Below are 26,101 nucleotides of genomic sequence, written 5' to 3' on the forward strand. Positions count from 1 at the left end.
CTCATTTTTCAATGTGGAGAACAGATTATTGGAGGTAAGACTGAATATGGAGAGACCAATTCAGATAGTACTGACCCCAGCAAGAAATGATGGAGGGAAAGATGGTGATGGAGCTTTCCTGGTGGCTCAGTGGTAAAGAATCTGCCTGCCAAAGCAGGAGGTGTGGGTTTGATTCCTGGTCCAGGAAGATCTCACATGCCTTGGAGCAACCAAGCCTGGGCTCTAGAGCCCGGGAACCACATTTACTGCAGCCCACATGTCCTAGAGCCTGTGCTGTGCAACAAGAGAAGCCACAACAAGGAGAAGCCCAGGCATCACAACAAAGCAGCCCTGGCTTGCCGCAGCTAGAGAAAAACCCGCACAGCAATGAAGACCCAGCACAGCCAAAGATAAACAAACACATAAAACTATTTAAAAAAAAAAAGATGATGATGTGGTGACGATGAAGAGAATGGATACTGCTGACAGCTAGTTGGCACCTAAAATGAATAAGACTTAATGGCATACCAGAAATGAGAGTGTCAATGACGAAGATGGCTTCTTGTTGGGGGAAGACAAAGAGATAAAACTGAAAAGAATTTACTGTTTCTGAGATGAGTTTTATCTGAGGGCATACTTTTTGTTGTTGTTGTTAAAAAATTGGTACACTTTATTACAATAATATTTATGCTTTATTGTTTGCATTTGAGAGTATACTGAATATTTTGTTTGAAAATAAGTAGTTTATTGAGAAGACTTTGGATGAGAAGCTATCTATAGTTATTATTATAGATAAGTTCTATATGTTATTATGATTATTATTCTATTCTTATTTTTTAAATCATAGAATACCTTAGGTTATGCAATGTTTATTTTGAAAACCTCTAAGTAATTTCTTAACTTCCTCAGAGTATGTGGAGAGAAAAATTATTGTTTCTTTGAAATTTTTCTGTGAAAAGAACCACAATTCTTTTCTTATTTTTTAAATTGGAGTGTAATTGCTTTACAATGTTGAGTTAGTTTCTGCTGTACAACCAAGTGAATCAGCTATGTGTACACGTATATCCCCTCCCTCTTGATTAGGGTACATGTTTAAGTCATATTGTTTCTGATTCTCTACCACCTCCTCTCCCTCCCTGACTAGGGGCTAAGGGAAACCTACAAAGGCATTTGTGTCCTAGCCAAGATGTAAGACAGAGATACAAATTATTTAGTTTCCTAGGTCGGTAAATTTTTTTTTTAATCAAACTAGCAAATGAAAAGGTAATAAATTTCAACTTTTGTGTTAGGCTGTGGCTCAGCTGGTGAAGAATCCACCTGCAATGTGGGAGACCTGGATTTGATCGCTGGGTTGGGAAGATCCCCTGGAGAAGGAAACAGCTACCCACTCCAGTATTCTGGCCTGGAGTATTCCTTGGACTGTGTAGTCCATGGGCGTTGCAAAGAATCAGACACAACTGAGCAATCTTCGCTTCACTGTGGGCTTCCCGGGTGGTGCTAGTGGTAAAGAACCTGCCTGCCAATGCAGGAGGCATAAGAGCCTCAAGTTTGATCCCTGAATTGGGAAGATCTCTGGAGGAGGAAATGGCAACCTGTTCCAGTATTCTTGCCTAGAGAATCCCACGGAAAGAGGAGCCTGGTGGACTACAGTCCATAGGGTTGCAAAGAGTCAGACACACCTGATGCAATTTAGCATGCATGCTTATAATCTTAACACTTAATCTTTCATCAATAGCACTATAGCTCACTACTTCCTGCTGGTGTAAATGTATTTTGAACGTCATTCAAAAAGTTTAGGCATTCAACATTCAACAGGAAGAGACATTTATATAAACAAATTTTTCTCACAAAAATATTTCATGAGATAATCATTCTTAGTAAAATGACCAAATATTTGACAAAGAAAGTGACCTTTCTAACAAGGTGAGTAAGAAAGCCTCCTTTTGTGAGGTGTGGGTGGAGTGCCTTCATGAGGCATAGTTTGGTTGGGGGTTAAAGGGTGAACAGGAGAAGGAAAGGGTGGATGGAGTTTGCTGATGATCTTACCCTTTAACATAAATATCACTCGATTTTTGTCCTGTGAAGATATTCTCATCCTCCAAAATGACATCTTCTGTGTTCCAGATGGTTACTCTCAGTTCATACCTGGGATAAGGGAAGGGAGATGTAGGTTGAAGACCCTGGAGGTTGAGTCGATTGGTGTCTATGTGATTCTGGTATTGCTTTTGAGTCTATAAGCTTCCTCGACTTTACCAAGTTCAAAATATTAAGACTTAAGGTCTTCGTTCCATTAAAACCAAGTGTCCCAGCTGGAATCATCAAGAATATGAATTTCTCTGAGCAGACCCTCCGTCCATTAACCAACATTTTTCAGAAAGTGGAAGAATGTTGACATGCAGGGCTCTTACCATAAAACAGGGGCCACTATTTCCACCCTCACTGCTACTATTACCACCACCACTCACCCCCTGATGTAACTGACCAGGTGGAAAGTCAGGCATGATTATCAGGTGTCAGCTGATTGACGTAATGTGTCAGACACCAGGTCTTTTAGTCTGCCACCACGGTCTCTTTCCTTGAAGATGAGGTTGCAACTACTTACCCTTTGGGTTTCCTTGGAGAAATGTCAACAGGAGGTCCAGGCGGAGGCATATCTTCAGGAAACATATCCACCCACATCCGCAGACGGCCCTTGTTAAGAAAAGAAGACTCTAGCTTTTTTGGGGAAAGTGTGGTTACCACATGGACACTGACCATTCACAGTTGTAACAGATCCCTTTACTAGGGTTGTCTCCAGTGGCTCAGATGGTAAAGAATCCGCCTGCAATGCAGGAAACGTAAGAGACTCGGGTTCAATCCCTGGATGAGGAAGATACCCTGGAGAAGGGAATGGCAACCCACTCCAGTATCTGTGTCTGAAGAATTACATGAACAGAGGATCTTGGTGTGCTACAGTCCATGGGGTTGCAGAGAGTCAGACATGACTGAGATACTAACACTTTCACTTTACTAGGAATAGTTATTAGGTAAATATAATATAATAATATTATCCATACTGTATTTAGAATATTTGTTGACAAAGACAGAACTTACATTTTTATTAAAAATTTGAGCATATATCAAGAGAAGGGCAAACCTTATTGAGCACCTACTATGTGGTAGAGGCAGCCCTGTGCAATTGAAAGCATTGTCTCATTAATGCCTCCAATATCTCCACTAGGCAAAAATTCCTACTTGGCAGATGAGAAATGTCTTGCACATATTTACACAGGCAATATACAGCAGAGCCTGGATTCAAATCTTATCTGCTGACTCTATAGCGACCTGGCTTTTCTTACCAACCCCTAAGGATTACGAGATTCTACTATCTGTCAGAAGTATCATGCTCCATTGCCTCCAATGTACCTTAACATCCACCAGCTCCACCAATGCTCACCCCTAGCCATAAGAAAGTAAGGTTCAGAGAAGTCAAAGAAATGATCCAAAGTCCTGTGGCTAATTAGTGATAGAATAGGACCTTCCATCCATTGCTCTGGACTACATGCACCAAAATTTACCGTTTCAAGGGATTTGAAGGTCCAGTGGATTCTGTGTTCGGCTCTGTTGTATGTACTCTACGTGCTCTGTCAGCGCAGGCAAGAAGGGGAGTGATCAGCAAAGGCTGGGATGGCCGGGGAAGATTTCATATTAAGTGAGTGGGGCTGTCAACAGAGTGGGGAGGATTCGTAGGATTTGGGTGAAGGAGGAGCTTTGACTAGGGGGACAAAAAGAGGATTTCCAGAGGAAGGGACAATGTAAGCAAAGAGCTAGCGTTTGGGAGGTGATGAGCCAATTCTGGGCTTCCCTGATAGCTCAGTTGGTAAAGAATCCACCTGCAATGCAGGAGATCCTGGTTCAATTCCTGGGTCAGGAAGATCCACGGAGAAGGGATAGGCTACCCACTCCAATTCAATGAAGCATTATATTCCTAGGGTCTCTAAAGAGACATTATGTGCTCAGTGGCTCAGTTGTGTCTGACTCTTCGCAACCCCTTGGACTGTAGCCCACCAGGCTCCTCTGTCCATGGACTTTTCCAGGCAACAGACATTAACATTCACCTTTAACCAAGAAGCCACATCTGACAGGCAAAATGAGGGATGCTGCTGCTGCTGCTGCTAAGTCGTGTCCGACTCTGTGTGACCCCAGAGACAGCAGCCCACCAGGCTCCCCCGTCCCTGGGATTCTCCGGGCAAGAACACTGGAGTAGGCTGCCATTTCCTTCTCCAGTGCATGAAAGTGAAAAGTGAAAGTGAAGTCGCTTAGTCGTGTCTGACTCGTAGCGACCCCACAGACTGCAGCCCACCAGGCTGTTCTGTCCATGGGCTTTGCCAGGCAAGAGTACTGGAGTGGGTTGCCATTGCCTTCTCCAAAAATGAGGGATACCAGTAACCAAAAGATTTCAAAGATCTCGGAGTAAATCTTGAGAAATAACCATAAGCTTCTACAGTTGATAAAAGTGCATTCTTTCCAGATACTCCCACACAAGCTAGTGTGATCAGCAAAGGCTGGGATGGTCAGGGAAATTTTTATATGAAGTAAGTGGGGCTGTCAACAGAGTGGGGAGGATTCGTAGGATTTGGGTGAAGGAGGAGCTTTGGCTAGGGGAATCTAGTGAGACTAGGTTTATATTCCACCATGCCTGGGATAGCAGGGAGGGTCTTCCTGCCCCATTATAGTCAAGCTCACTTGCTTTGCCCAGACAACACAGTGAGTGAATTCAGAACTGGGACAGAACTAGGGACTCAAGCTGTCTGGGTTAAATCCCAGCTCTGTGTTGTGCTGTTCTTAGTTGCTCAGTCATGACCAACTCTTTGGAACTCCATGGACTGTAGCCTTCCAGGCTCCTTTGTCCATGGGGATTCTCCAGGGAAGAATACTAGAGTGGGTTGCCATGCCCTCCTCAAAGGGATCTTCCCAACCCAGGGATTGAACCTAGGTCTCCTCCACTGTAGGTCAATTCGTTACCATCTGATCCGCCAGGGAAGCCCAAGAACACTGGAGTAGGTAGCTTATCCCTTTTCCAGGGGATCTTCCCAACCCAGGAATTAAATGGGGGTCTCCTGCATTGCAGGCAGATTGTTTACCAGCTGAGTAACTTTGTGCAAGTTACTTAAACTCTCCTAACCACAATTTCTTAAAAGTAAGGATCATAATAATTTCATCATGAAGCAATATTAAGAAATAAGGCTTAGGTGATCCCTACATCTCTGGTTGTCTAGGAAAACCTTTGTAGCAGCTTAATTATTAATAATGCCCTCTTTTATTCTCAAAATGGCCATAATATGGATAAATATATCCTTGGTTATCCTAACTAAGTGATATTATCTTCATAAGGGGTCTAGGACATTAAAAGTTTCTTAATAAAGGTATTTTCTTTTCCCTTCCAACTCATAACCCAGATCTCTAGTTATCTTCCACACAGCTTATTTTTGCTAATTCTTCAACGTAAGCCTCCATCTATTGCCTCTCTGGGAAAACTAGTGGGCTGTGTAGTTACTGATAGATTTTGGACAAGTTCTTGGGTACATCCAATGGGTTTTGAACTTTATTAAATGCCAATATTCTTCTGAAAGAATTTGATTACTCAAATCATAAAAAGGAAAGAGCAATAAATCCAACTCTGATTTTAGGGCAGAATTTCTCAACCTTAACCTTCACTTGGGGCTGAATAATTCTTTCTTGTGGGGGGCTGCCCAGTACAAAATAGGATGTTTAGCAGCATCTCTGGCCTCTTCCCACTAGAAGCCAGTAGCACCCTCACCCACTTGAGACAACCAAAAATACTGATATTTCAGACATTGCTAAATGTCCAGGCTAGAAGGGAAAAAAATTGTCCCTGGTTGGGAACCGTTACTATATGGCACAAACAAGCTTAACTTTTAGGGCAAAAGTCTCATTTGTTGGGGATGAACATTTCTTGGCCACTACCTGCTCCATGCCAGGCTTATCCTTGTGGTACAGTGGCCGTGTTTCTATGTGCTCAGGAACCAGCTTACACCCAACCTCTGGAATAGCCTCCCAAGAGTGTAAAACCCTGAGGGCCAAGTGCTCATACGACTCCACCGTCTCATCTGCATGGAAGACAGAAAAATAAAGGGACTTGTCAGATGCATGTTCCTGTAAGGGGACAGTGATGAACTGTCAGATACATTTTCAAACACTCCCTTAAAGTGTTTGAAAGGTTTATTTAAACATACAAGTAGAGAGAAAATATACAGGTAGAGAGAAGAGATAGCGAAAAAGAAATAGGACAAATAAAATGGAAAGAGGTGGGAGTAGAGTGGTGGCAGGGGAAAGAGAGTGAATCTATCTATGAAATAGAAATAGACTCACAGACGTAAGATCAGGCTTGTGGTTGCCAAGGGGGAGAGGGCTAAGGGGGATGGACTGGGAGTTTGGGTTTGGTAGATGCAAGCCATTATGTTTAGAATAGGTCTGACTGTATAGCACAAGGGACTATAGCCAATCTTCTGGGATAAATTATAATGAAAAAGAATATTTTTAAAATGTGTATATGTGTATAACTGAGGAAAGACTTTGTTGTATAGCAGAGACCTGGCTTTTCTTACCAACTTTGCTATATAGCAGAGACTGGCACAATGCTGTAAATCAACTATACATTAATTAAAAAGATAAATTAACTAAGAAAAAAAGTTAAAGAGGACTCAGAGTACAGTCAGGGTCTTGGAGTACAGGACTCCCTTCATCCCTTGAATCAGACTCCTTCAGTCTGTGAATCACAAACTTGGCTTCAAGGGACAAGAGAGGGTAATTTTTCTGGAGACATAAAGCTATTTGCTAACACTATAGTGGGAGAGGGCCCAGGGGATCAGAGTGCCCCTAAACAAGGTGCTGAAATAAACATAATATGTGCTCATTGATGTCTTATAACTCTTCTCATTATTGCTTGAGATCTCTCACTCCTACCAACACCTACTCAGGGAAAAGATTCTCTGATGTATCATTTTATTTTTAACAAAGGTAACTCATGATAAAAACTATTGGTAGGAAAAACACTTGCCAAATAAGACAAAAATTGTTGAAAGAATAAAATCTTCTTGACAAACTTTAGAATGGCCAAATTTGACATAGGAAAGTTGAACCTGGTTTAACCAAAGAAATAAAAAGCTACCAAGAGAATCTTCCAACAGCAATAATTATAGTCAGTAAAAGTCGATAGAGATGAACAAGTAATCGATGAATTAAATCTTTGTCATAAAGTTTAATCAGTCAAGAACTGATCTTGATGAACATAATTTCAGGTTTTTGGTGGGCAAATAAATTGTTTAATCGTGAAATGCAGAATAGTGACCAAGGGACTAAATTGGCTTAATAGAGTATATTGTGAAAAAGTATTTTTCTCACAGAAATTAATCTATATCGTTAATACACTAAACGTCAATAACTCTGCATGACAAAAACCTCTTAGAATTTCTTGGAGCCAAAACAAGGTAAAAAGGAATCTTAAAAAGAAATCATTAAAGTGGTGGGATCAACAGAGTGTCAAAACATCCTATAGCATGTACATTGGAGAAGGAAATGGCAACCCACTCCAGTATTCTGGCCTGGAGAATCCTGTGGACAGAGGAGCCTTGTGGGCTGCTATCCATGGGGCCGCACAGAGTTGGACACGGCTGAAGTGACTTAGCATGCATGCATGCACTGGAGAAGGAAATGGCAACCCACTCCAGTATTCTTGCCTGGAGAATCCCAGGGACAGAGGAGCCTGGTGGGCTGCCATCTATGGGGTCACACAGAGTCGGACACGACTGAAGCAACTTAGCAGCAGCAGCAGCAGCAGCATGTACATAATTTGGCTTTTTGCATCAGAAGCACTGCACCATATATAGGTAATCTTTAAGCATCAGATGGATAGGTGTGATAGTACAGGAATTGTTTTATATCCTTAAAGGGGATTTTTTTTTTTCTCATCCTAAATTTATGAAAAGGTTTCTGGGGTCCTCCTGATATGTTCTATGTTGCTCATACGGAAAAATCTATTTCTTGGTGTTGGAAAAGGAGAGTTGTTGGTGTAACACTTATGGGGGTAATTTGAGTTGTGTCCAAGTATTTATTCTATATAATATTCATTTTAAGGTATTGTCTATCTTCTGACACAACAATTCGGCTTCTCTGTTATGTACTGTAGACTCATCAGTGTATGAGTCTACAAAACTATGTGTAAGGAGGTTCATGCAAGCATTAAGTGACACCATAAAAATGGACACAAAGGAAATGTCACAGCCATAAAATAGATTATCAAAGATAGTTTCAAAGAACAAAGGAGAATTGTCATAATCTATTGGAAGTAGAAAAGGCAGAGTACAAAACTATATATATGAAAACTCTCTCTCTATATATATATATATGGTATATTAACGTACCATATATATAGCATATTTAAAATTATGTAAAAATGTGGCATATTGCATGCGCGCACACACACACCCACACACACTGTGAAGAAATATACCACCATGCACCATCATTATCTCTGAATTTGGGGATTACAAGTGATCTCCATCCTCCTCAGTACTTTTCCATGCATTAACTTTACAGTAGATGACCATTGCCTTCAGTCATCAATACCACTGAAAGCAGGCTTTTCAAAAGAAGAACCACTTCAGCAGGATACATCGTGGGGAGTTACCCGTGTCCTCCTCGGTAAAGGTTGTTTTTCCAGAAAAGACCTGGTTTCCTATCTGTATTTTCCCAGGGCGGAAGTAGGGACCATCCAGCTTGCTGTCTTTGCAGAGCTTGGCGAGGATTTCGGTAGGTTTGGATGTGTCTCGCCAGGCATTGTATCCTTCTCTGAAAAGTGGACAAAGGACAGAGGGTGAGGTCCGGGCTTCCTCAGGAGCCGCCCCCCAAGATGTCTGTGAAAGGACCACCTAAGTATGACCTGGGTGGTGTCCTTTAGCTTTTAACTTGACATTCTACACGCTTGGGGCTAGTGGTTTTGTTTTTGTTTATTTTGCTTTCTCTCTGTACCTCTGCATACGTGTGCCTCTATGAAAGGCAGAACTTTGGAATAGCTAGATAGAACATTTCTTTTCAGGTAGTTTCATATATATATTTTTAAAACAAATGCATCCGTTAAAAAACTGAAGTGAAATTCACATAACAAAATTGGCTATTAAAAGTTGACCAATTTGGTGGGATTTAGTATATTCATGGAGAAGGCAATGGCAACTCACTCCAGTACTCTTGCCTGGAAAATCCCATGGACAGAGGAGCCCCTTAGGCTGCAGTCCCTGGGGTTGCTGCGAGTCAGACACGACTAAGCGGCTTCATTTTCACTTTTCACTTTCATGCATTGGAGAAGGAAATGGCAACCCACTCCAGTGTTCTTGCCTGGAGAATCCCAGGGATGGGGGAGCCTGGTGGGCTGCCGTCTCTGGGGTTGCACAGAGTCAGACACGACTGAAGCAACTCAGCAGCAGCAGCAGCAGCAGTCTATCCATAATGTTGTGCAACCACTACCTCTATCGAGTGCCAAAAATTTTTTTTATCACCACAAAAGAAAACTTGCTACGCTTTTAGCAGTCACTCCTCATTCCCTGTGCCCAGGCTAGCCTTTGGCAATCAGCAATGTGCTCTCTGTCGCTATGGATTTCTTTGCAGGTAGTTTTGGCTTAGTTTGTCCTGTCACTAGCAGGATAGCTATTTGGCTGCTACTTCTAAGAAAGTCAAGCTCATTCTTCTAGTTTCTCTGCTTCTTTCCTCCCTTCTCCTCCTCTTCCAAAATCATATTGTAGACTCACATCCCGGGCAGCAAGTCTTGAGGCGCCATTTCTCTAATCAGTCATTTCCTAGTGGTGAGTTTCCAGATCTTTCCAACCCCTTCTTTCCTTAAAAACAAGCTATTTGGTTAAAAAAAAATCATTAACTTGCAATGAGATGCTCCCTAGGAACCATGATTGAGATAAGCTTGGATATCTCTGCTCCCTGGGATGTGGGATTCATCAGAATTTAATCCATTTAAACATTGAAAAAAACCAAAACATGGCTGTAAAACAGTTTTTCTACCTTGGTTCAGAAATATGAAGATCCTGAAAAAGATTCCAAGCCAGGCCCATACATAGACCTTCCCAGAAATAGGTGTTCTTGTCTATTTTTAAGACTTCAGTGAACAACTTACCTGACTAAACTATTTTGATACATGGTAATTCCACTGTCAGGAAGTTCATCTGAACAGAAGACACACTATGTTTATGTGTGGTTTCCTTTACTGACTTCACAGTGCACACAGCTAATCATTCTCTGAATGGTACCCTCTCAGGTACTTGAGAATGATATAAATACCCCAGAAGGCTTCTACATTCACTGAAGTCCTCAGACTGAAATGGCATGCTTGGCTCAGAGAACAGGCTAGCACTAGAGACTTGTCTGAAAATCATTCCATGGAGGAAATAGATGCTTTGGACTATGTTAATGAGAGTCTAAATTGGTCCACCCCTTCTGGAGAGACACCTGGATGTTATTATTAAAAGTTTTTAAAGTGTGCATTCCTTTCAATGGAATAAATCCATGTCTATGGATGAACACTGAATGAATTATCAGAAAGGTTTGCAATGGCTTTTGTATGGTAATGCTCATAGCAGCAATATTTCTAATAGAATAAGGAAGAAAAATGTAAATACCCTGAAATTCAAGAATGGAAACTGGTTATATAATTGTACAATAAATTTACATAAGAGAATACCAGAGAACTGTTAAAATAATGATTCTGAAGAATATTTAATATCATAGAATGCTTATGATATAACATATAAATGCAACAAGAAGCTTAGGAAATTGCATAGTTAGTATGAGTCCAACTCTGGGAGGAAATAACATAGAAAAAGAGCCTCTCTGATGTCTCAATGGGTAAAGAATCTGCTCGCAAGGCAGGAGACAGGTTCGATCTCTGTGTTGGGAAGATACCCTGGAGGAGGAGGGCATGGCAACCCACTCCAGTATTCTTGCCTGGAGAATCCCATGGACTCAGGAGCCTGTGAGCCCAAAGGGTCACAAAGAGTCAGACACAACTGAGTGACTATACACACATGCAGCATAGAAAAATACTGAAAGGAAATACATACACATCTTTAATGTAAGTTTTATCTGTGAGTGAAATAATTTGAGCATCATTTTGTACTTTCTGTATTTCCTAAATTTTCTACAAGGAATATATGTTACTTTATATTCAAAAATATTTCTAAAATTACACCATGGAAGCCTAATGGATGTTTTTATATAGCTGATATTTATAAGAATTTTCTCTTAAGATATCAAATAAGCCATACTTTAAAAAAGAGTAAACTCTGGGAGTTGGTGATGGCCAGGGAGACCTGGCGTGCTGTGGTTCATGGGGTCGCAAAGAGTCGGACACGACTGAGCAACTGAACTGAGCTGAACTGAAAAAAAGAAATCTAGTATACATTCTAAAATTAAGCAGAGCTCAAAAACCTTTTTAAAGAGAGAGACTTGGACCCACTTCTCCCTCATGTGTTAAGATGGGAATAACACCTCAATGGGTTTTGAGGAAAACTGAATTAGATATACCATGTGAAGTATATGGCATATTTTATGTACTTGTGAGTGTTGGTTGTAATTAACTAGAATATTGGCATTTGTGCTATGTTAATCATACTTATAGCATCATTCCCCACTGAGAACTCAGTCCACCAGGTCCAGCTAATCAACTGAACAAACACAATTCAACTCTTGACTCGAAGAATCTGCCCTGGGTTCCAAATTAGTGTTGCCTCCCCAGCCCCAAATACCCTCAAGTGCAGTGAGCAGTTTCCATGTCAGCAGTGAGCCCTGCTGACATGAAGCCCATCTGAGATATTAAAACTGAGTCTTAGGGGGTCTTCCCAGTGCCTGGGCTGCAGCCTCAGGACACCAACAGTGACTCCACAGGAGGAAGAACTTACATCTCGTACTGACTCTGCAAGCCACAGATGGCTCGGTGTTTGCTGTAGAAGCGGTTCTCCAGGTCAATCCTGGTCTCACCAATGAGGTCATCCGTTCCAATCAAGTCATGGTCGTAGATCAGCACGGAGAGCAAGGACTCCTTTGGGAACGTGGCCTGGATCTCAAATGACCTGCCATCCAAGCAGAGGCTTTAGGAATCAACAGCATTTGGTGCTGCAGAGAACTTTTTCCTCTTTCACTTTTAGCTTGCCTACAGTCCATTGTTGTTCACTCACTAAGTCGTGTCCAACTCTTTGTGACTCCATGGACTGCAGCACGCCAGGCTCCCCTGTCCCTCACTATCTCCTGGAGCCTGCTCAAACTCATATCCATTGAGTCAGTGATGCTATCCAACCATCTCATCCTCTGCTGCCCCCTTCTCCTCCTGCCTTCAATCTTTCCCAGCATCAGGGTCTTTTCCAATGTGTTGGCTCTTTGCCTCAAGTGGTTAAGTATTGGCCTACAGTCCATAGGAACTCACTAAACACGGAGCAACCCAATTACTACTTAATGGATATTTATGCAGTTTAATTTTTCACTGAGATGCAAACAATTTCCAACCCTTTGGTCAGTTTCCAGTACCCAATCATCTACTCTCTCATGGGTCACATCTTATAGTCTCCACTAGGGTGACAGCAAGAGGAAGAGCAAAGTCCCTAGATTTTGGTCTCAAACAGGACTGATTTCTAATCTTGATTTTGAATCAGCTACTTCCTGGTTGTAAAACATTGGGAAAGTTATTTCAACTCTTTTGGCCTCTTTACATGTACACGAGGATAAATATGTCTTCTTTATAATATAGCATAGTGGTTAAATGGGATCTTGTTTATACAAAGCACAGATTTTACTTCCAGGCATTCAACTGGTGCCCAGTAAATTGCCATTTCCTCTCCCCTTCATTGTTGATTCGTCAGGGAATATCAGCTGGGTTTATTTGAGATGAAAATCCTATTGACGATGGAAAACCATGAAAACATAGATGTGTCTCTACAAGATTCTGAGCCCCTTGCAAACAGAGACCTGCCCTCCTCCTCTCTGCATTGTTGGAGGCTGTACTTCAGCTTCAGAAAGCAGACACAGTAAATGTTTCCTTGACTTGTGCAGGATCTCAGAAATCACCACATCCAATCTCTTCCTTTTACAGCTAAGGAAACTGAAGTCCAGAGAACTCAGGGGACTGACCTAAGATCACAGATCATGTCAAACTAAGATAAGTATCAGTTTCCTTCTCCTAATTCCATGCTCCTTCCACAATCCCACCCCAATGCAGTGTTGAGGGGAGTAGGCATGATGTCAGATTTCCTGTATCAATGTGTTATCTGTTCTACTGAGCATTAGAGAAGGTAATTAAGAATTAAATTGGGAGTGTAGGCCTGCATTTTAGGCAAATGTGTTCTTAAAACACCAATGTTTCTCCAGCTGTTCTGACTCTGCTCTGGGACAACACGGGGAGGGTTGGTCTGGGAGCAAGGGACAGAGAGGAGGCAGGGAGGAGAGGAGACCAGAGGGCTCGTTATTTCCCCAGTTGTCCTCAGGCCTGTCTGGGCTGTGGCCTTCAAGGTCAGGCCCACTTAGCCCAACTCTCACTCTCCAGAGTGGTAGGGAGAGCAATCACAGCATAGCCCAGAGCCAATTAACCCTCACCAGAGAGAAAAATGCAGAGATGCTGGACAGCTCCTGTAACTGACTGAAGCAGCCCTAGCAGGACAGGGATACAGCTGTGCAGAAAATGAGTTCATTTCTTCCACCTGAAGACACAGTATTGCCTCCCTGGGTTTCCAAAATTTGGATTTGAAGCTGTAATGGATATTCTAGAGGCATCTCACCAGAAAGGCCCCAGCCACCTCTGAGCCTGGCCATCACCAAGCTGCTGCCACCAAGGAAAGACTTATTAAGTGTTTAACTGCCCCTGGCAACCATGACAAAGGACAGAGGGCTCCAATGTTCTGATCCGTCTTTCAGGATGGTGTGCTGTGCGCTCATTGGTTCACCTCTCCTGAATTTTCATTAGTGCTGTCCTTAGGAAAAATACCAAATCAGCTTGCTGTGATTGGATCTCCAGTCACTCAGTGTGGGGTGGGGGGTGGGGGAATTAGACTTAAACGAATGTGGGTGTCAATGTGATACGACCTCTAGATACAACGTTGGTGTGAGAAAAGAGAATGCATCACGAAATGGGTAGAACCTGAGCCTTATAGAAACATTCAGTACTGTGAACCTTCAGAGAAAAGATATCCCTTTGTTTCCTTGTCCCATTGTTCTTGATTCCTTCTTTTTTGATTCATTTGTTCATTTGACATTTATGAGACATCATAATATGTGTGATGTGTTTCAGGAGCTGCGGTTATTAAGAAAATGAGGAACCTCCAACTCTTTAGACATGTACTCCCTCAGGATAATGGGGTCCCCTGAAATCCCACTGAAAAATGACTGAAGGATTGTTTGCCCATTATTTATTCATTTGTTTATTTTATAATTCTACAGATACTCAAAGAGCATCTGCTCTAGGCCATGCCCAGTCCAAGATACTAGGGTTACAGCACTGAACAGACTTGAATGAGTCTCCATTGGAATGGAGCTCACATTCTAGTGGGGAGATGGGAAACAACCATAAACACATAATAGACACACCAATTCATGCTAGAGGTTATGAAGAAAACTAAGGCAGGTCAGGGCCAGGACATCAGGGGAGGAGCCTGTGACATCCTCTTATAAAGGGCTCAAAGAGGGGTTCCCCATACCCCAGGCCAGGCACAAGAGCCCTGCATGGTCCCTGCTGGAACTTTGCAAGACTGAGCCAGCAGTATCTTTCCCAGAGTAACAATTAAATACACACCCAACAAAGCATCCACACCTGGAGGGCTTCTGGAAGAGGCTCTGAAATGTCAGAGGAAGGAAGGAATATCCCATCAGCCTCTCTTTTGTTTACCATGGCCATAAATGGAGGTTATACAACCAGTCTAATTCATGGCACTGTGGTGAGAGCAGCTCATAAAAAGCGACTACAAAGCACTTGGTAAAATGAAGTGCTGGTTGCATAAACGGCAGGTAATGATAAAGGTCATCTCCGGATCAAGGAAGCAAGGGTACATTTCCTTAGCACATCGTTTTAATCATTCTCTTTAATCTGAACAAGCAAGATCGTTTATTGTCTTATTTCCTGGGGAGCAATAACACGTAAATGTTCTGATCAAATGTCAAAAGTTCCAAAGCGACCACAATTGTGTAAATGAATTTAAATGAGGTGGATAGAGATTTCATCCCATGGTCCTTGGGGCTCCAGGAAAAAAGGAATTAGATACACTTGAGATGTGTACATTGCTAAAATGATTATCAAGGTGGAGAGGAAGGAAGCCAATGCGTTCTGAGTAGCTACTATGCAATGTCATAGACAATGCTGGGTGCTTGTCATACTTAATCTTCTAAAGGCGTATGAGGGTCGATTGTCACTGTTATTGCTCTACAGATCGGAGAGGTTAAGCCATCTGTGTGATGTGGCAACATGAAACCCGGGTGTGCTTGACTCTAGACTTAATGGCAGTCAGGCTCACAAACACAACCCTTTTAGAAGATAAATGGTGTGAGGGGGTTGCTGAAGGGCTTCCCTTGTGGCTCAGCTGGTAAAGAATCCGCCTGCCATGTGGGAGACCTGGGTTCGATCCCTGGGTTGGGAAGATCCCCTGGAGAAAGGAAACACTACCCACGCCAGTATTCTGGCCTGGAGGAGGGTTGCTGAGAACTGGAGAATCCCTGGCTCACCTAAACATACACAAATGGAATGCCTTGTGAACACTTTGCAGGAAAACTGGGGGTGCAATTCAACTTTTTGCCTGCAGTGTGCCGCATGCTACATCACTTCAGTCCTGTCCGACTCTTTGCGACCCAATGGACCATGGCCCACCAGGCCCTTCTGTCCATGGGATTCTCCAGGCAGGAACAGTGGAGTGGGCTCCCTTGCCCTCCTCCAGAGGATCTTCCCAACCCAGGGACTGAACCCAAGTCTCTGTCGTGTATTTCATTTGCAGGCAGGATCTTTACCACTAGTGCCACCTGGGAAGCCCCAGTGAACTGCAAAATGGTACGATGCAAAAACCCCTTTGGTAACAGACAAAGACTAAACATCTGGCCCCTTCTCTTCTACTTATGAGAGGTGTGAACCTGACCAAGTTTCTAAACTGCTCTGGGCCTTGATTATCTGGTCTGTAAAAAGGAACTCTCTTCAAGGCAGAAGGCTGAACTTGATGGCTGTTCAAGGGGCCTCTTACATTTGAGATCTGGGAAAATCATTATTGGAAACCATGGGTGTGAAGATCATGCACAACCAAATTGCTAAAGAAACCAAGGAAAGAATCCGGGCCTTCCTCATGAATATTGGCTTGACTGGCTGTTATCATGAGCAGGAGCCAGCATTTAATCTGCACTGTGTACTCAGACCCACACCACTCTCTACACACCAAGCCCACTCTCAAAGAAACACCACAGCAGCAAACACAGAGAGGACAGTGCAATGACACTCAGATGGCCACTGACCTTCCAAATACTGGGTTCAGCTGTTTAGGGATGTATTTGTCCCGGTCTTTGATTTCAGTTTTGCCAAGCTTGATCACAATGTAGGGATCCGATTTGCCATCTGGATCAGCTGGACTAAGATTAAATGCCTGGAGAAGAGGAAAAAAAAATCCTTCAGTCCAGTGGTTCTCAACACTGTGCACAGGGACCGTCCGGGAATTTTAAAAAATACTGATGCCTGAATTCTATCCTAAAGAACTGATGCTTTTGAACTGTGGTGTTGGAGAGGACTCTTGAGAGTCCCTTGGACTGCAAGGAGATCCAACCAGTCCATCCTAAAGGAAATCAGTCCTGAATATTCACTGGAAGGACTGATGCTGAAGCTGAAACCTCAATACTTTGGCCAATTGATTCAAAGAACTGACTCATTTGAAAAGACCCTGATACTGGGAAAGATTGAGGGTGGGAGGAGAAGGGGACAACAGAGGATGAGATGGTTGGATAGCATCACTGACTCAATGGACATGAGTTTGAGTAAACTCTGGGAGTTGGTGACGGACAGGGAGGCCTGGCGTGATGCGATTCATGGGGTCACAAACAAAGAGTCGGACAGGACTAAGTGACTGAACTGAACTGAACTGAATTGAATTCTATCCCCAGATATTTAATTGTTCCTGGACTTTGAGATTTTTTAGATGCTTCCGAGATGATTCAGCCTAAGATCATGGCATCTGGTCCCATCACTTCATGGGAAATAGATGGGGAAGCAGTGAAAACAGTGTCAGACTTTATTTTTGGGGGCTCCAAAATCACTGCGGATGGTGATTGCAGCCATGAAATTAAAAGACGCTTACTCCTTGGAAGCAAAGTTATGACCAACCTACATAGCATATTCAAAAGCAGAAACATTGCTTTGTCCACAAAGGTCTGTCTAGTCGAGGCTATGGTTTTTCCAGTGGTCATGTATGGATGTGAGAGTTGGACTGTGAAGAAAGATGAGCGCTGAAGAATTGATGCTTTTGAACTGTGGTGTTGGAGAAGACTCTTGAGAGTCCCTTGGACTGCAAGGAGATCCAACTAGTCCATTCTGAAGGAGATCAGCCCTGGGATTTCTTTGGAAGGAATGATGCTGAAGCTGAAACTCCAGTACTTTGGCCACCTGATGTGAAGAGTTGACTCATTGGAAAAGACTCTGATGCTGGGAGGGATTGGGGGCAGGAGGAGAAGGGGATGACCGAGGATGAGATGGCTGGATGGCATCACTGACTCAATGGACACAAGTTTGGGTAAACTCCTGGAGTTGGTGATGGACAGGGAGGCCTGGCGTGCTGCGATTCATGGGACCACAAAGAGTCGTACACGACTGAGCGACTGAACTGAACTGAGATGATTCAGCCAAGTTTAAGAACCACTGGTTTAGCCTTTCCACTCGGTTGTCCAAAGTTTCCAGCTTTGCTCAAGTCCTGCTTTCTCTGGAGTTGTCTTCCCAGTGGAAAGCACTGGTTGGGACAGAGTAAAGAGGAATCTGCTGGACGAGGAGGCAAAAGGCATGAATCTGAGTTCCAGTTCTAAGTAGTCATGTGATCTTGGACAAAACAAGTCATCTCTTTGAGATTCATCTGTTAAATTATGGGCTAGACATAAAAGCTTCTCCTAAAACCAGTTGGTTTTGAAATGCATGAGCCCGTCAGTCTTGCATTGAGCGCTGGTCAGCTAAGTAACAATCCATTTCCACCAGGGAGGACCAGGATAGGGAGATGGTAAGGAAAGATATGGAAAAGATGGAGAAAGTGTGGAGTTGAGAGCTGGATAAGAAACAGTCTTATTTTTAGGACTCTGTCCTACAGACAGAAAGGCATAAGCACACAAAGCTATAATTTCAAGGTTGTTCATTAGAATATTGTTTAATAACTAAAAATTATGAACAACTTACATGTCAATTACTTAGGAAGAAACTCAATTCAAAATTGGCCCTTCCCCATTTTCACATCACAAAATTTATTTTTGTTGAAGTATAGTTGACTACATCACCAGTTTTAATTCTTCATGTGGGAGTTAATCTCTAACATTTATCTTGCTTATTTATCTGTCTGTGGTTATTTTTATACCCTCCTAATCCTCATTTCATCTCCAACTAGTTATTATCTCCATGAAAGCAAGACTACTATCTGTCATGTTCATTACATTATCTCCAGGACTGAAGATAGGGTCTTCCCAATTTTGATGAGTGAATGAATGAATGGATACTATGTTAATCCAGTAAAACACTAGGTGGTTACTAAGAGGAATGAAAAAGACCTGTATGAAGTGATCTAGAAAAATGTCCAAGGTACTTTACTAACAAAAGAAAGAAAATAGATCACCATGTAATGCATGAAGTGGGACTCCATTAAATATATACCTGGATGTAGTTGTAGACAAGCGTAAATAGACAGAGATGTGTTTGCATAAAAAGAGTATATATGCGTAAGAAGGGTAAGCTATTTCTGGGGATGGAATTGCAGAATTGAGGGGATTTGATTTCTCTCTCCATGCAACTTTTAAGTAGTATAATTTTTTACTTCTTTGGTATTTTTATCAAATTAAGAGATTTCAAGATATCAATCATTTAGTTAATTAAATCAGTGTGAGAAAGCAAACCACACATAATCACTGTTACTAGAAATGTCAAGGAAAAACACTGGCTGTCTATAGTCTATCCTATACCCTAAAACTCAGGGCTGACGCTCTCTGACTCTTCATTTGTTCAAGACCTGCCTGTGCTCCAGTTTCAGTCCCAGTCTTCCTTCCTCCACGCTGTTTCCTGAGCAGGAACCTGATGTGCGTTCTAGAGGGTACCTGTATATAAATACAGATATATGCATACACATATACACGTACGTATGTATAAATATGAAAGTGTGCTGCAGGTATTTGCTAAATGAATACACAGATCATAATCCTTCTCTAGTCTCTGTGGCCCAAGAGATTTCTCCCTCTCCTTCCTCCTATACAGATCCTATGTTCTATCTGATTCATGAAAAAGATGGCAGGGTTTTCTGTAGGGAGGAGAAATAGGTGTGGGCAGTAAGGTTTGAAAATGCTGTTAAAGAATCAAGCTGTTAAATCAGTTTCTTTGCTTCTGGAATGCTCAGAGCATTCAGCATGCTTATGAGCTTTATGTATCTCAGGGGTTGGACAAGGGAAATGAATTATTATATGCATAATATTTCCTCAAATTTATTTGAACACATGGTCTATTTCCTGAGGAATGCACATTAATTATCTCTCCCAAGACATGAGTGATCTCTCGAACAAAATTTTGAGATTTATCTAAATTCTCCTGTGGCTGAGTATTTAATATAGACCACTGGCATTGCCAGTAACACTCTACAAGTACTTATCATCTTTCCAACTAGACCATGACTTCCTTGAAGGCAAGGACTGTTTTTTTTTTTTTTTCCCCATCACAACATCCTTAGCGATTAGAACATGCCTTGCACGTGGTGGTCATGGTGATGATGGCAGTGCTACTAATAATGCGGGAAGCATGAGAACTTCATGATGGAAAGGGACATTTCATTCTACCTTAGCAATAAAGAATAATTCATCTTTGTTTTATGTTTCATTTCAGTTTCTTAAAACTATTTTATGCAATGTAAGCAAAAAGTTAATACATAATAAGATGGCTATAAATCAACTCCAAGGTCAGAAGATCAATACAAATACATGAACCATGAAAGTCGAGCACATGGTCACTTTGATCAAGCACCAGATTTGGCCCCAAGCTTCCTGGCAATCAGGCTAAGAAGTTTCACAATGAAAGATCAGTGCCCTCACTGTCAGAAAGGAAGCCTAGGGCAGATAATAGTTTTCTTGGAAATATACTGGAAATGAAATGTCCGACTGCAGCAGAGCAGAGGCATAGCTGGGTAGGAGCGGGAGGCTTGAGCAGCGGCAGCTGCCCTGTTCTGCCCTGGTTCTCTTCACTGCTGACTTGCCTGGGAGCTTCCTGCTTCAATGCCACTTGGTTCTCTGCTCAGCTAGCAGCCAACCACAGAGAGCAAACAGAGCTACACAGAGTGGTCCTGGCAGCTTGGGAATATTTTTGCTGAGTGAGCCAGCAAACGTCCATGTAACCAAGCAAACTCTATCCGACTCTGCGACCCCATGGACTGCAGCCCACCAGGCTCCTCTGTCCGTGGGATTTCCCAGGCAAAAATACCAGAGTAGGTTGCCATTTCCTTCTCCAGGGGATTTTCCTAACCCAGGGATCGAACCCACGTCATCTGCATTGCAGGCAGATCCTTTACCTGTTGAGCCATCAGGGAAGCCCAACCAAACTTTATACCCCTTATTAAGGACTGCGTTATGTTTTCTCAAAATTCCTGTGTCGAAGCTATAACCCCCAATGTGGTTGTATTTGGAGACAGGGCTTTTAGGGAGCTAATTAAGGTTAAACGAGGTCCTAAGGGTGGTGTCCTAAACTGGTAGAACCAGTGACCTTACGAGAAGAGGAAGACAACATATCTCCTCTCCTCTCTCTGTCTCTCTCCTTCTCTGTGTGTGTGGGTCTCTTTCTCCCTCACAAACATACACACACACACAAACACACACACAAAGGAAAGGCTTGTGAGGACACAGGAAGAGGGTGGCCATTTACAAGCCAGGAAGACATGCCTCACCAGAAGCCAGCTCTGGTGGCACCTTGATCACGGACCTCCAGCTTCCAGATCTGGAGAAAAGGAATGCTGTTTACGTCACCCAGTCTATAATACTTTGTAGCGGCAGCTCTTGGCGATCCCGACAACCCCTCAGAGTAAACGAGGATGGCTTACCGCAACAATGTACACCCTGATCAGGACTTTGACGGGGTGGTTGGGTGGAATCCCTTGCTGGATTCTCAGCTGCCCGCTGTCCTCGATGCTGGAATCCTCTGGGCTTTTGTAGATGCAGAAGGAGCCCTGGAACCACAAAGCACCACCCGTTGAAACAAGATGATATGCTCCACTGAAAACCGTATAGGGCATAGTGCTGGGAATGAACCACAGCCTGGGACCCAGCAGGACCTGCGGTAGCTCTACCGGTGCCCCTGGGTGTCCTTGGGCAGTTCATATAACCTGCCTGCATCTGCACTTCTTCACGGTACATCAGTGAATCAGTGTTGGTACAGCAACACCCTCCTCAGTGGGCTGTTACATGAGAAACAGGAATAGGAGCATCAGATGGGATCCTGAGTGCCTCTTACATGCGAGGTGCTGAACTAGCATTTTTTCCCATTATCTCATTCCATTCTGACTGCAGTATTTCTATTTTTAGATGCTGCAGTCGAGGCTCAGGGAGGTCAAGTACTGCTCAAGATCACGAAGCTGGTTGGTATCACACTGAGGATTTAAAATTCAGATTGGCAAGCTGCAATGCCCATGTGATTTCCAACACTTCACTTTCATATAAAGGGCCCAGGCATGCAGTAGGTTCATAGCAAGTGTCACCTATTACTTTGTGAGGCTGACACCGTAAGTCTGCCAGTTGAAGGGCTTGTGTTGTTTGATCAGTTTAATCATTCAGCTGGTAGGTTTGTGTCAATCAAATGTTTGGGAGGCCAGGGGTGGGGAAAGAAGAGTACAACTCAGTGATCTTTTTAGGTAATGACTCTGGTTCCTCATGATCCAGAGACTGAGCTCCAATCTACTTGACTGGCCACAAATCAAATACTTTAAAAGACTAGGGCTTGGTCTTGTGGAATTCTAGAAAGGGAGGGTCTTGCATAGAGATCAGGGATTTTCCTTACCCACATTACACACCACAGTCCCACAGAATGAAGTCATATCTGATATTTATAGACAGGAGAGCCAAATGCAAGAGTTAACTTTGGAACCTGCCTTAAATTTTCCTATCACTCGGTCTCCATCGAGGCCTTGGTCATCTTCCATAGACTTGCCTCTGAGCAGGTCAAAGGTTTTCACCCAGTCTTCAAAATTGTTGAATTCACTCTCGAGATCCCCATCATATATCTTTAGGAAGAAGGGAGGAGACAGTGCTTAGAGGAAGGAAAGCCCAGGATTGATTTAATGAAAAAATGCCAAGATTCTCCAAAACCAGTCTTCCTATACACACCTTGGAAAAATCTAAGGGGGATTGTTAGTTTATCTTTAGCAAAATAAGAAATATGATTGACTTGACATTCCTAGAATTAGCTACCACTTTGAAATGTATAAAACATTTCTGATAAACTTTCAAATTCTAAGAAGTATAGCTAAACCAAAGTTTTTTAAAAATGTAATATATAAGTATAACTGTGGCTAACCTTTTTATAGCTAATTGATGTCACTGATTGTCAGATACAGACTGCCATATTTTGAGGATATTGAAATTAAAAACTGTTCATTAAACATTTCATTCTTAATGTATATAAAGTGATGGAATATTTGCTTTTATTATAATGCATATAGCTGTGAATTTTCCAAGTAGAAAATTACATGTATATTTTAGAAATGGAAAACTGAATTGAGTTTTTGGTTTAGTAATATAATTAGATCACTTCTTCAAATTTCCTATCAAAATAACTTAGCTAAATTCAGTATCTAAGTACATAATTTTCATACTCCCAATTTTCATATCCATCAATTTGCCTCTAGCTAACAACCTCTGGCTAATGTTAGTGTCGGTCTGATGGAGCTGACTTTAGTAAGAGCTAAGACTCTTGCTATTTCGAGTCTGTGCACATCTGCATGATGATGTCAAGCCCCGAAGAGTGATCCCAGGGGAACTCACACATGTAAGTTACGTTGCTGGATCCAGGCTAGCCAATGTAAATTATGCCCCTTCTCAATATGGGCATGCAGAAGATGGAGAAAGAACAAGCTCTCCTGTCCTGGCTTGCATTCTCGTCAGTTTGTTGCTTTGAATCAGTGACGATAACAAAGACAAAGCAAGTTCGTTCAGACAAAGGCATTCTGAAGTTGACTGAAGGACTGAAAGAATCCCCTTCTGAGTTTCCCGCCCTAACCGTGGCCAAGATGGCTGTGTCCACACACCTGCAAGATGGCCAGGTTGGGAATTTCATCTTCTTTGGGTTTCTTCTTCAGTATTTTGTCTTTCTTCTTCTTCGGGCTGTCTATATTTACCGCTACCTCATCTGGTTTTGCCTCTGTGGATATTTAGTGGAAATGATTAGACTTCTTACGGCTCTTTAGATGAGAAGAGACAAGGTCAAGCTCCCTCTTTTCCTTTGCCCTGGCATGCGTCATGACCCTTCTTTTAAAAAAGGAATAGAGAGACTCCCTGGTGGCCCAGTGGTTAAGCAAGGGGGCACAGGTCCCATCCCTGGTTGGGCAACTAAGATTTCCCCATGTGCTATGGCACAGCAAAAAAAGAAGAAGAAATTGTAACATTTCATAGTAGGATTTCTGCCCTGAGTCCTACAGACCATGCACTGCAGGAGCGGAGGAGATTCCCCTCAAGTACCGGGGCAATGTCAGCAGCTGCCTGGGGCTGGCAACGTGCAGGCCTTCCTGCGATATGTGAGGACTCATTATACTAAGCACAGAGAGGGTGAGTAATTTGCCCAGTCACCCAGCTAGTAAAGAACAGACCCAGGATAAAGTGACACTAAAGCTTGAGATACATTCCCCCTTGAGAATTGTCTAGTTCCACAACCTCAGTCTCAGGACTTCTCTGGTGGGCCAGTGTCTAAGACTGCTCTCCGGTGCAGGAGGCCTGGGTTTGATCCCTGGTTGGGGAACTAGATCCTGTATGCTACAACTTAAAAAACCAGCCCACATGCCAGAACGAAGACCAAAGATCCTGCATACTGCAACTAAGACCTGGTGCAGCCTAATAAATAAGTAAAAATAATAAACATTAAAAAAATATCTTCAAACTCAAATAGGTTAATAGTCTTAAACAAAGTCACAAATGTACTTTGAGAGATTATTTGCTAATTTTTTAGGAGCAGGTTCTGGAGAAAAACCACCTGAGACAAACTTCTAGCTCTGACATTTTCTAGCCAGATAAACTTCGGCAAGTTACACAACCTCTTTGTACTTTTGTTTTACTATCTGCAAACCAAGATACTATTGTTTATGTCCTGGGGTTGGTCTTAGAATTAAATATGCTAATAGGAGTGGCCTGAGGAACTGAACTTGACTCTGGTCTTCTTACTTTTGTGTTACCTGAAACAGCACTTGGTGTTCCCCTTGTTTTAAGCCTTGCTGGCTTACATCAAGTTTGCGGTCATTTCAAATCCCAGGGCTCTTTCACTTGAGCTTCTGCCAAACCAGCTCTATCCAGTCCTTGTCAGCTGAGTTTTGGAACCTAAATCCAGGGCACCTCTATTAAAGTTTATCACTTGGTTTTGGCCTGCCATCCCAGTTTGTTCCTATTTTTACTCTGCTGGTTCTACATTAAGACTTTAGGGTAGAGATTTGAGCCAGTGGGTCGACTTCAGTACTGAACTGAACTTAGGAGACCTGGGCTCCTGGGATCTGGTTCCTGTCCAGCTCAAATCAGCGACACAGTCTCTGTAAAGTGCTGTCATCTTCCTAGGATTATTTCCTCACTTGGGAAAGGAGGGCGTTGGGCTCCAAGGTTGTTCTCATGGCTCCTGTTTTATCATTTTCTCACTCAAATGGCTTCATGCTGCATTTGCAAGTCCCCAGAACAGCCACTCACCCGTGTTGCTTTTTTGTTCCTTGGAATCGCTCTCCTTTTCCTTTGAGAAAAGAGGGGAACAAGATGATGACACTCTCACATCTCATTTATTAACCCAGATTGTTAACAGTTCTCAGTGGATTATCTCAGCCCTCAGCATTTTAAAAGAACATGCACACAGTCCTTGCTGCTGCTGCTAAGTCGCTTCAGTCGTGTCCAACTCTGTGGGATCCCATAGACGGCAGCCCACCAGGCTCCCCCGTCCCTGGGATTCTCCAGGCAAGAACACTGGAGTGGGTTGCCATTTCCTTCTCCAATGAGTGAAAGTGAAAAGAGAAAGTGAAGTCGTTCAGTTGTGTCCAACTCTTCGCGACCCCATGGACTGCAGCCCACCAGGCTCCTCTGTCCATGGGATTTTCCAGGCAAGAGTACTGGAGTGGGTTGCCATTGCCTTCTCTGAAACAGTCCTTAGTAGCTCCCAAAGGAAGCCTTGCTGTAAAGGCCTAGGACTTGAGTGCAGGGAGATGCTCTGCCTTAGAGAAGAGGTGCCCACACATCCAGGACCAAGGCCACCAAGCTTGTCGACGTCCTTGTCCTCTAGGTGCAGTCTCCTCTCAGCCGCCAGAGAAGCAACCCCTGTCCCTGCTGTTCCTCCACATCCCTGGAGCATCATCCCGATCTGCAGCTGTGAGTTGCCCTGCTGACATTTTGGGCTGCTGGGTTTGTGCTGGAATTGCAGAGCTTAACAGAGAAAGAGGAAGGGGCTGCACACTCACCCAAAGTGCTAGTGCCCACTCCAGCAGGAGGAGGGGGCTTAGAGGCAGGGACTAACATTTGGTTGTTTATTTATTTAACTGTATATCAATATTCATGGATAGTCCTAGATGGAGAAACTATGGTCCATGTGTCTTTTTGAGTTAAGTTTTTCTTAGGGTAAATGCCCCATAGTGGGACTTCTATGCAGTTTGCAGTTCTGGACCAT

The 26,101-nt window shown here is 42.9% G+C and overlaps 1 protein-coding gene across 1 annotated transcript in view; it reads right to left on the reverse strand.

Annotated features, from left to right (window-relative positions):
- Positions 1-26,101, reverse strand: part of FER1L6 (fer-1 like family member 6) — a 128,987-nt gene that overhangs the window by 16,394 nt on the left and 86,492 nt on the right. The window contains exons 27-36 of the mRNA XM_068983416.1: positions 25,141-25,180; positions 23,505-23,617; positions 22,350-22,481; positions 21,306-21,431; positions 16,510-16,637; positions 11,940-12,110; positions 8,669-8,829; positions 5,947-6,089; positions 2,582-2,670; positions 2,026-2,124 (exon numbers count right to left, since the gene is read on the reverse strand). Coding sequence (XP_068839517.1) covers positions 2,026-2,124; positions 2,582-2,670; positions 5,947-6,089; positions 8,669-8,829; positions 11,940-12,110; positions 16,510-16,637; positions 21,306-21,431; positions 22,350-22,481; positions 23,505-23,617; positions 25,141-25,180 — 1,202 coding nt within the window. The remainder of the gene's footprint in view (positions 1-2,025; positions 2,125-2,581; positions 2,671-5,946; positions 6,090-8,668; positions 8,830-11,939; positions 12,111-16,509; positions 16,638-21,305; positions 21,432-22,349; positions 22,482-23,504; positions 23,618-25,140; positions 25,181-26,101) is intronic.

Source organism: Capricornis sumatraensis, chromosome 11, assembly GCF_032405125.1.
Source record: "Capricornis sumatraensis isolate serow.1 chromosome 11, serow.2, whole genome shotgun sequence".
Classification (NCBI taxonomy): Eukaryota; Metazoa; Chordata; class Mammalia; order Artiodactyla; family Bovidae; genus Capricornis; species Capricornis sumatraensis.